Source organism: Atractosteus spatula, chromosome 24 (genome assembly GCF_055471065.1).
Source record: "Atractosteus spatula isolate fAtrSpa1 chromosome 24, fAtrSpa1.hap1, whole genome shotgun sequence".
NCBI lineage: Eukaryota > Metazoa > Chordata > Actinopteri > Semionotiformes > Lepisosteidae > Atractosteus > Atractosteus spatula.
In genome coordinates, this window is record NC_142729.1 from 5,233,168 (window position 1) to 5,244,581 (window position 11,414).

Below are 11,414 nucleotides of genomic sequence, written 5' to 3' on the forward strand. Positions count from 1 at the left end.
CTTCTTAAAAAATTACTGACAACTACTCACTTACAACAACACAAATGCTGTCAATCTGGCTGGCTGGACACTACGAAACCTGACCTCAGAATGTGCTGAGACTGGGGGAAGGGGTTTTGTTTAGATTTTTTTTCAGTCAATTCTCATGTTTAAAATAAAATAAGAAAAAAGCAATAAACATAGCAATTGAATGAAAAGAAAGGTTTGGTTTTCAGTGTAGCAAATGGCTTTTAATTTGCAGTTCAGAAGAAAGGCACAGAATGAACAAAAAACCCTTGAATAAAATGAGCCCATTATAAAACATCAACCCTCCCCATTTAAAATCTAATAAAAGCTAAATGTATGATTAATATTAGAGAAGAAAACATAAATGTTCTTATCTCTTCACTTTCAAGAGAAAAACAGTGAACACCAATAACTGATGCTGTTTCCAAACAGTATTTTTTTCATGGATTACATTGGTATAACTTTTATTCACAGCAAATGCTTGGAAAACAATATATCCAGTATTATTTAATTAAATCACAAGATGTGTATTACATGGTACAACACATATAAACCTTCACCCTGTTTCTGTGATAAGAGAACAAATTATAAAAACTGCTTAAATCTGTGAATGGTGCAGTCCCTTTAATGCAATGCTATTCTTGGTTTTCTTGTCACAATGTGTATTTGTAAACTTTTGAGGTAAAAATGGTTTATAATACATTTTAAACTCTGGTGAAATTGCTCTATTGTAAATGATAAATGGATGAAAGAAGGGTATATTTCAACACTAATGTAAAACTACATTGACTATGACGAGCTGATTCACTTAAAGTAGATTTTATTTCAATATTTTTTAAATTCTTTATTACCATCCCAATAATTCTAAGTCATCTGGGGATTCACTTATTATTTCACCTGCACTGGTTCTTAATTATTCATTTTTTTTACTTCTTACACCATGAGATCATAAAAAAACATTGCATTTGCAAAACCTTCTAGTTATTTGAAAAAAAAAATATTTCCTCATAAGAAATTATAATTCCCATAACCATAATGAGGATGCACAGACATTTTTTCAGCAGTGTAGACTGGAATTACAGTATAGAAGAACATTTTAAGACTATTTAGGTCAATATTGGTTTCTATTACTTCTGTAACTGAATAGATAGAACATGGAATCAACCAGGATTCCCTTATTCCAATAGGCTGTCATCCAGTGGAACAACAAGGCTCGCTGGATCGATCTCTTTTGTAGGATCTTCATAGCGACCAATGAAAAAGGGAATAACATTGGACCCCTGTTCCAGAGGGACTCTGTTCACAGCCAGTATGAAAACAAATGGACGGTCGATTATGATGCAGGGATGCAGGCTCTCTTCTTTCTTTGCTCGAACTGCACCTCCCCTTATCATTGGATCTATGGTAATATTTCCAGCCACTGATACAGATTCACAAAATATTCCAGAAGCTGCAACAGTTATTGAGGCACATGTTGTAACTTTTGGCTTATACTTTGGATCAGGGGGCGCTGAGAAAACAAAAATGAATATAAATTAAATGCATAATTCACGTCATTCTTCTCTATCTTTCATGAACTATGCATGCTGCACAAATAGGACGTTAGAAGGCAACTGAAACAACTGAATTATGTCACAGATGCCTCCTAGCAGTTTGAAACAGAGAGAAATAAGACCCCGGATACCGGATCTGAAGCACACTACAATACACATGTAATCCACAGTCTACTCGAAGCAGGCAAATTGCTTAATAGCTGTTGTTTATAGGAATGTGCTCATTCCACCACCCTTTGCTCAGCAGTTTACTGCTTTTGTGTCACAGTTTTCCCAACACGGTTGTCTTCATATAAACTCACTCTCACACAGCTGGTGAAGCTTCCTGGAACACATGTTGATCTTACAAAGATTATTTTTGCCAGTATCACCATAACAAAAATGTTGGTGTTCCTTTTGTGCTGCAACGCGGGGGTGTGTTCAGCGTGGAGGCGGAGACCTGGATTAAGGGTGACGCATTGCCTTAGCAACCATAGGTGCCCTGGCAAATTTAGGATGAGCTGCAGCTGTGGAGTCTTGATAATCCCATAAGGGGAGAATACGACAGTCCCAGAGGGGTTTGTGGAGGTAGTCTCAAGGCCACATTTTTGCTTCTTTTTCTTTTCTCCCGTCCCGCTGTGATGACTCACCAGGACAGGCTGAATTTTCTTTTGCTTTCAGCTTTCTTTTTTCCCCCAGACTGGACCCGGTTGGATAGGAATAATCCAGACCTTTTCTTTTTTTTGTTTTTCGCTAGCCTCACACCGGTGCCTCTGCCCCCTCAAATGGGGCATTGACTTTTACGAGCTCTCCCACTCCCACACTGTTAAATTAAATAATAAATTAAAGATGGGAGCCTGGAACAAGCTGCCCAGCCTTGTTATTAAAGCCGACATGCTTCCAAAATAGCTGGACGGGATCCATAGATCAATAAACTACCAAGTATCAAACAGGCTACATGAGCCAAATGGCCTGTTGTTTCCATTCTTATGTTCTTACGTGACCATTTGACCTCCTTAGAGTTCAGTAATGGTGGTATTAGGTATTACATGCTCAGTGAGGCAAAGGGTGCTAAGGTCTTAAAAGGCATTAGACTATGATGTTGCTCTGATAACTTACGAGAAAAAGTTTTCCCAGGGTCTATGTGAGTAGTAGTCAGTGGACACACAAAATCTGTCCCAGTGATGAAGGCTGGCATTATGACGTCCATCGTTTGCACAGTCTCTTTCAGGATCTCTTCCAGATTGATTTCATGCAGGTTCTTATCCAAGACTTGCAGCTAAAAAAATTAAATGTACGACATAGTATCTGGGGACACTGAAAATATATAGATTTCAAAATGGTGGTCATATACAAAAATTTGCAGGTACATGTTTTGAATAGCAAATCTTTATTTGACAAACCACAAAATGCTTAGGAGTATAATTGATTTATGTGAAACCAAATCCAATTAGAATTCTTTAAATATAAGCATTGTTTGAAATTACAATACATAATGTCCCTATCTGTCCTCAGTGATGTGACAATGTTAATCCTTTAACACTAAATACAAAAAGGAAAGAGACTTTGAGACACAGTTGGATCTTACTAATGATGCAGGATGAATGAAAATCAGAAACATTGGCACCAAAATCAGATGGATCAAATGATCTCCTCCTGGAGACTACAGTGGACATATTGTATATGATTGCTACTGAACACAGTGTCACTCCTGTAATTAACAGTTGCAGACTGATGAATTATTTCATAGAATATGAAGCATTGGTAAAATATTGGATGTTTATTTATATCATGCATCATATATTATGTATGTAGATGAAATGCAATAAGGGTATTACATTCCATGTCTCCCAACTTCATCAGTATTAAGTTTAGAGGAACAAAGTGTGTCTTTATTATTAGAAGGGCAGGACCCTACCTGGTTGGCAACATCAGGCATCAAAATGTAGAATCCAAGCGCATCTCTATTTAATGGCAGTCCCAGGGCTGTGACAGCACAGCCAGCGATTTTAATCTTCTTGGTTCGAAACAAGCCTGTGCCTTTCATCATATTCTTTTTATATTCCTATTTAAATGGAATAATAAGGTATAGCCATTTTCAAAACTGAAAGCAGTATATAGCAGTGGACACAATACAAGGGAAAACACAGTACCTTAATGAGTACCTGACAGTGAAAACAACAGTAAGACAAAATTATATTAATAAAGCTACATTACAGTTTATGTCTTTAATCAGGTTTTTAAGAAGTCACAAACATAGTCTTTCAGTATATTGTTAGTATGTAATAAAAATAATTCCTGGGAAAGATTCCCTGCTGTACCCCTGTTGAATTCCCAGTACTGCTATATTGGCAACTTCTTGACTAGGGGAGAAGCGTTCAGAGACAGGCAGGGTATGAACAAGACAGTTAAGACCATACTGCATTATATAACCATATCTGTGTGTGAAGTTAACAAACAACACAAACTGAATGTATTAATTTAACAGCAGGTGGGTAGCAGCGTCAGCATGCATAGGCTGCAAAGGAACAAGTAATAGGTTTATTCCATGCTGAAAAGAAAAAAAAAGAAAACACAACGTTTCAGCCGTGGAGCCTTCTTCAGGTGTAAGAAAGACAGGGCAGTAAGCAAAGGTAATGTAGTGGTAGAACAAAAACTGGCAGAGAGGAGGGGTGGGAGGCGGGAGGCAGGAGCAGGGGACAGAGTGGCTAATCAGGTAGTGTGAAGTCAGGATAGGTGAAGGGAGGTGTGAAATGAAACCAACAATGAGTAGAGAGAATTTAGAAGAAAATTAGTCTGTCAGTGAGAGAAGGGGGAAGATGTGATTCTACCTGCAGGATAATTTTAGTTTCTGTAGTCTTTCTAATGTGGGAGTTAAGAAAACCATCTTTGAGAACACAGACGGAGAGATAAAGTGTGATCATGGCCATCAGAGGTGAAGTGAGAAACAATGGGCTTGGAGAAATATTTAATCTTCATAGCCCTAACATGTTCTCTGAAGCAGTCTCTGAGTCTCCTTCCTTTTTTCCCAATGTACTGTAGATGGCTGGGCATTTACTGCGAGAGATACAGTAAATAAGGTTGCTTGAGGTACAAGATGTCTTCTGAGTGATCCAGAATTGCCCTGAGAGGCCTTGAATGAGTGTGGTGTTAGACATGTGCTTGCAGGTGATGCAGAGAGGTTCTGTTGCAGGGGAAAGTGCCTGGTGTGGATGGTTGCTGAGGTGGTCAAGGGAGCTGTGACCAAGAAGGTTATGAGATTAGATGGTCAGCGATATGAGATGATGGGGCGGTCAGAAAAGAGGGCCCCAATGGAGGGATTATCCTGTAGGATGGAAAAGTTGTTAATAGTCCTGGGGATAGAAAGTGTGTTGGGCTGGTGGGGAAGCACCAAAGGAATGCGGTTGTTATGGAGGGAGTTCCTGCTCAAGTTGATGGTCCGAAGGGTGGTTTTGGCTTGGGCAAGGGCCCTGTCAATAACACTCCTAGGGTATCCTCTGTTGATGAAAAAAGAGTACATTTTGAGGGCTTGGTTCTGGAAATCGATGTCATCGTGGCCGAAGGAACTATGAAAAAGCGAGGGTTTTTAGTGTGTTTGGGGTGAAATGAGCTATACAGGACATAGTTGTGTGAATCAGTGGGTTTGTAATAGACCAAAGTAGAGAGTCGAGGGTAGTTAATGGAGAAGTTGAGGTCTAGAAACGGAAGAGTAGTGGAAGATATGTTACCTTTATATTTGAGGGACGGGTGGAAGTTGGTGAAGCGATGCAGAAAGTGCTCGAGCTGGTCCTTAGAGCATGTGGCGGCACCGAAGCAGTCATCAATGTATCGCTTGTAGAGGTCAGGGACAAAGCCTGACCTTTAATTTAACATCTATACTTTTTAATGGATTTCAAAGTCTAAGGCTAAGATATAAGTTTGACAGCTATATGAATATGTTGTAATTTTGATATGAGATGGCCATGCTAGTTATCTTGTTCTATAGTGCTGCTTGAAACTAGGGAGACAATATGTTTTCATTTAACTCACTCTTCATGTATGAGAAGTAATATAAATTAATATGTTTAATTAATAAATAAATGTTTGTTTGTTTTTTTCAAAATGCTTGGTATCTGTGGGAGCTAATAGTAATCTCACAGAGGATCCAAGATATTTTCAATACGGAAGAAAAAAAACCCTAATAATTACAACACCTCTTATTTCAATTAGATGTGCAAAAGATTTCATGAGCTAATACAGAGCAGTGAAAATAATTATGCAATTTTCTTTGATTAAATACTAATTATGACAATGCAGTAATTAGTTAAAAGTAAGTAATCATACCCTCTCTGTTGTATGAAATTTCTGCAGTGATGAATCTTGTAGTGGAAAATCCCAGGCTGTCTTCATGCAAACTCCGGCAACAGTGATCAAAAAACTCTCTTCAATATTGCGGGGAGTCACAGCTTGTTCAATTGCCCCTGGAAATGTGTAATAAACAGTTATTGCTTCTTATGTTTTTGTCTGAAGATATAATACATGTCAAGAAGCCTTGAGGAGAAACATCTCAGAATTTACCCTTTGTCCTCTCTTTCACCATTATATTAATAAGCTCTGCTGTCTTCACTGGGTCATCAAACTTCAAAGGTATGAGGTCAATATTCTGCTGCTTCAGTAGATTCTTGTAACCCTGAGGTAACAAAGAACAAATAGAGGTAATTATATTATTTTCTACTGTATGTGTGAGCAGAAAAATGAGGTACAAAACCAAAAACAAAAAAACAAAGTACTGGAATATTGGAGTTTTAGGAGAAGGGCATTATTGAATCCAGTCTTCCACAAAGTAATTTGTAAGATTATGATCCGAATACACAAAGTTTCCTTTCCAAATGAAGTGCATTCCCAGGTATGTGTTAGATTGAATGGGATGCTCTTCAAAATAAGACCCTGACTTCTTGTCTTGATTTAGTTAAAATGTTATACGTATGTATATGCTAAAAGGTTGAGAGAAATGTAATGTTGCACTGTATGACTTTAGAGCTAATGTAAATCATATGAAGCAAGAATTAGTCTTAGGTCCCATCATTTAATCAAACATCTTCCCTTGAAAACAATAAACTCAGACACATCATCTGAGAACGTTTGTATTAATTCTGTTTTGTTTAGAAAGTTATTAATGTTGTTGCACTTTTTGACAAATCCTATATCCAATCATGTTGGATGTTAGAAAAGTCTTTAAAAGAATAATGCAACTTGCGTACACTTGATGGTTGGAAATTCTCATCGTAACACTGGAATTCTGCCTTTTTGATGTCCACCTTGCTGTCTTTGATAGCCGTTTTGAAGGCAAAGTCAAAACGGTTGGCTTTATTTCCCATTTCTTTACACCTTGTGGATTTCACATCCCACTTAAAGAGAAAAATAGACATTTTAATTAATATTCCCATTCTAAAATGTCCTTTTAAAAGAAAAACATTGAGATCCATGGTTTCTAGGGTCTCCAGCAAGACCATGTTTAAATGGTTTAAAGAATATTAATTAAAATAAAAACGTGTGATCAGTCATCTACTGAATGTTTATAACAAGTGATTAAGAATTATGGAATTAAGAAGGGTAGGTGCTGTAATCTGACCCATTATGGATTTCATTAATCTTATACTGACCTAACAAACACAGCTCCAGGATACGTAAATTGTTCCATATTCCAGTTCAGACTGCTCAGATAGACAGAAAGCTTTAATATAACTGTGAAATAAATAGGATTATTATATGCGTTTATTATATTATATATTATATGTGTTTATTATATGTGAACTAGACAGAATAAATGGAAACCCTCTTTTTAACTGCTGCAGTGTTGGGGTCTACTGGAGCATAGAGAGAAATGGGAATTCTTCTTGTCCTTGAATATCATGGGGTTTCATCTGGTTTTCATGATTTTATTAATAAAGCAGCTAAATTAATCATTGAAGCCACGTGGTAGTAGCAAGTAGGGTCTTGCTGCTGTATCTCAGCTGTTGGGTCCTGGGACTGATTCTGGGCGGAGGCACCTTCTATGCGAATTCTGTTCTCCTCATGTTCTCCCCATGTTCATATGGGCTTTCTCCAGGTGCCGGGGTTTGTTTCCATGTCCCAGAGACAGGCTGGTTAAGTTTGACTGTTTTGACTGACCCTCCCTGGGAGAGAGCTGTCATGTGCTCTCCGTCCTGCCTTTCACCCAGAATGTATGGGTTAGACTCCAGGCTCCTGTCACCCTTACCAGGAAAAGCTTTTGGATGGCCAATCTGTTCTTGGTCATTGGCAGCTATGCATTTTAAGAGTTTCTCCAGCCCATGAGCACTGCATTAAACACTCCAATGTCACCCAAGGGATGGGCACAAACAGTCAGTGAAGCCATGTTCAGATCCAGCTGCTGGATGAACAGTAGGAGAACCAAATCATGAAAAGATGTGAGGAAACAGGGCAGACGCTGGAGTGGCTCTAGATTAAGACATAATCTTTACCAATAGCAGTGACAGAAACATTTGCACCAAACCTTTTTGACTAAAATTAAGCAGCAGATTTTAAAAGAGGGCTAAAACAGAGTGATTTAATGTCTGACACTTTCACATGCATTTGAAAAACGTCATGTCAGTGCAGAGCAAAATATTCATTCTCACCGGGACAGCAACATTCCTCAAAGCAAAGATCCCCTGAGATTATAGTCACTCTTGGTCTTCAGTTTTCAGTGCTCTTCTTGTTTTTTTAGTGTTTGAAAGGTAATGTGATTTCTGACATTATATTTTTCAAAGCTGCTTCATATGATTAGGGGGAGTGTGCCATATTTGTTTTCTGTTTGGAACAGCACTGAGGCCACATGGTATTTTCGGCCAAAGTGAATCATACTTTACTTAGCTGTGGGATTAAGCAGCATTTAATGATCTTGATGAGGCATTTTTTTACTTGAGCCCATTACCTCATTCATCACTGTTTATACAGTAATGATAGTTCAGGGACAATCTAGAACAGTAGGATGTGTTCAGCTCCAGCTTCTTAAATGGACTGAAGCTGGAAAACGAATGAATTTCTTACCCTGAGCAGGTTCAACTTGCCAAGAGCAGCCACCACAGCCACAGTGCAGTAGGCGATGTTTGGGACATGAGAGTCACTGGCAACCTGAGCGACAGCTTCATACAGCTTGTACGAGTCTTTTTTGTATGTGTCACCATCATACTGAGCCATTTCTGGGAGCTGCTGAATAAAGCAAACCTAAAAAAACAACTACTTATTGATATGTTTTACATTATGTCTGCATCCTAAACAAGAAAACCAAAATCCTGTCCTACATGTATTCTAGTTACGTCTTAAAGTGATCAGATTTCTAAACATTATACTTTTCTGTACAAGTATGGAATATAAACAGCACTGATGTATGTTGACTCAAAATACGGAGAAATATTAAGAAATAAACTCATTTGGTTGCTGAATTACAATTAAAAATTAATTTAAAGTAGGATAATTCTATTTGTATATAACAAATGACAAATAATATAAAATAACCGGAAGTTCAGTCTTCACAATGTATTGAAAAAAATCTCTTTGTTCTGAAGTTTAATTTCAGTTAAAGAAGAACAAATTCAAAATATGCACGGCCAAAAACAAACCTTTAAAACTCTTCATTTAAATAATATTAATAAGTAGAAATGGAATCTAAATATGTATAATATATATGGTATATTCAAGTACAATGGTTATATAGGAATAAGGTCAAAGAAAAGTAAAAGTCTCACCAGAATGCTGCTTGTGAAGTTTTTCTTGCAGTCTGACTAAGAGACAGATGCTGGCTTTGCTTTGAGGGCTCACTTTATAAAGCCAAGGGAACACGGTGGCATGTCTGTCAGGGGAAACCAGCTGGATGGAATTTCAACCCACATAAAGAAACAAGGTGTGGCTGAATGGAAATTCTCTGAATGGAAAAAAAAATTAACCCCCTAATGTGTAATTATAACATTAATTTATACAGGATTAAATTGAATGTCCTTTTGATAATAAGGCATAAAACCATAAGAAATAACTTCTGGAAAGGAAAGCAGGAAATACATGTGAAATTTCCACTAACAAGCCAGTATACCCACATTTAAAGTTATAAACTGTGATTTATTCAAACAATCAAAGTCATGGAAACCAGAAACAGAAGAATATAAAATAAAAATTGTGCATTGAGATTTTAATTAATTTCTTGTATTTTTAGTCATATACATGGTGCTTGGTGAAAACATTATGTGGGACATTTTAATTCTGAATGAAATACTAAGTTTAATATTTGACAGGACTTTTTTTCCCCTTTCCATTCTTGTAAGACTGGGGCACATTACAGCAATGTGAAGCTTTCCATGAGCACAGGAATTAATCTAAAGGAAAGTAAGTCAGTTTGAGCTAAAGCCTTCCAAAGGTTTCCCAAGTAAATGTAAATTTGGTTTTAGAAATAATTTTCTACCAATAAATATTTTAGTGATATTTCCTGTTGTGATGACTATTATCACAAATAAATCAGGGAGCCGCAGTGGTTAGCATTGCTGTCATTCTCTCTTTTTTTCTTCCTTCTTTGGTCTCTCCTGTCTCTTTGTATGAATGCTTTCATTAATGTCTGACCTTCATTATGGTAAAGAAAATCCTCAGATGTCTTGAGTATTGCAATCAGGATGTGAACTGCAAATGTGGCTAAACTAGTTCATAATACTTGTGTCACTCAGGTTTTTCTGTCACTCAGGTGTTCTTCTTATTAGATCATTACAATAGAAAAAGTTTCATATGGTACTGTATATGTACTGTAGTTCGCAGTGAAAGAGAGTCAGTGATGAGTGTTCCTGGAGAAGTCCAGGGTTCCGAATTTCATTAGACAGCAGAATTGTGTCTGTCATCAAATGTGGCAGGTGCTGTTTAGAAAGCACTGATCCAGATGTTTTATTTCCGAAGAGGATGAACATTGAGTCATCAAGCAGTAGAAAAGCCTGGTGGAGTTCCATTCAGTGCCATTACAATTCTGAGACCATGCAGAGGGAGGACTCATGCAGTGTGCAGATGTGATAGCCAATGACAAGGCTGTCTTTAGGGCAAAGAATTGCATGGACATGGAATCCAGTGGCCAAAAAGTAGAGAGACTTCAACATCTGACAGACCTTGGACAACTAGTCTGTGGTGTTCAGGAAGCAGCTTTCCACCCGAGTTAACAGATCTTGGCAATGTGGAATTTGCTATGCTGTGTGTGCGGCGATATGAGCCACTGGAGTGCCATAATGTGGTATGGGCTCCCACCTCCTGATTTCACATGCATCACTGTGAAAGATGTGCTGAAAGAAGTTTGCTATAGCGTGGAGTTCAAGAGAAAGGGCATCTGTTGCAGACATGAGCTTTGCTTAACCTTCCTCCTGAATTCTATTATAGCTTTGTAATAATTCCATAGATCAGTCTTGAGAACCTTTAGGAATTACTGCACGTCAATATGCCTTTGTTCATCTCTTGTGGGAAAACACAATGTATTTATTTGCAATATTTTAAAATAAATATTTTATTAACATAACTCAATCTTTAATAAACATGCACAGAGAGAGTGTTATTTGGAATAAGAGTCGAATTCTTGATTGTGAAATGTGAAAATCGCATGCATTCTCATCAGCACTGAAAATGCTTGGCCAGGCAGAGTTCTAATGTGGATTTAAAATGCAGAGAAGTTCAGCTGGATCTCTGCCATAGCTTGTCAGTTTTCAATTGCTGGATGTGAGCCAAGAGGAAGTCTGAAGAATTCTGGTTTTCTATATCTATAGAAGCCCACAGATGTGTAGAGTTTTAAATATCTGGCAATAGTGTATCAGGTGTTTATTGTGAAGCTTTCTTTAATTATATACAGTAAATGTGTTG

At 37.6% G+C, this 11,414-nt stretch overlaps 1 protein-coding gene across 2 annotated transcripts; it reads right to left on the minus strand.

Annotated features, from left to right (window-relative positions):
• Positions 1–208: 208 nt before the first annotated feature.
• LOC148815805 (uncharacterized) lies at positions 209–9,352 on the minus strand. Of its 2 annotated transcripts, none has more exons than XM_088904878.1 (8): positions 9,287–9,352; positions 8,589–8,765; positions 6,779–6,925; positions 6,096–6,207; positions 5,862–5,998; positions 3,457–3,603; positions 2,658–2,817; positions 209–1,516 (listed from the first exon to the last, which is right to left on the minus strand). In XM_088904878.1, exons 2-8 carry the CDS (start codon positions 8,736–8,738, stop codon positions 1,182–1,184), a joined length of 1,188 nt encoding a protein of 395 aa, XP_088761004.1. In that variant the 5' UTR covers positions 8,739–8,765; positions 9,287–9,352; the 3' UTR covers positions 209–1,181. The 2 variants fall into 2 exon arrangements, with proteins under 2 accessions (XP_088761004.1, XP_088761005.1); XM_088904879.1 differs by having other exon boundaries at positions 8,589–8,747; positions 9,287–9,341.
• Positions 9,353–11,414: the final 2,062 nt, after the last annotated feature.

Coding starts and splice junctions, on each gene's coding strand:
- LOC148815805 (XM_088904878.1), bottom strand. CDS start 8,738: ATGGCTCAGTATGATGGTGACACATACAAAAAAGACTCGTACAAGCTG. Junction 3,604..5,861: donor AATTTCATACAACAGAGAGG/GTATGATTACTT, acceptor CCATTTAAATAG/GAATATAAAAAGAATATGAT. Junction 2,818..3,456: donor TGCCTGATGTTGCCAACCAG/GTAGGGTCCTGC, acceptor TAATTTTTTTAG/CTGCAAGTCTTGGATAAGAA.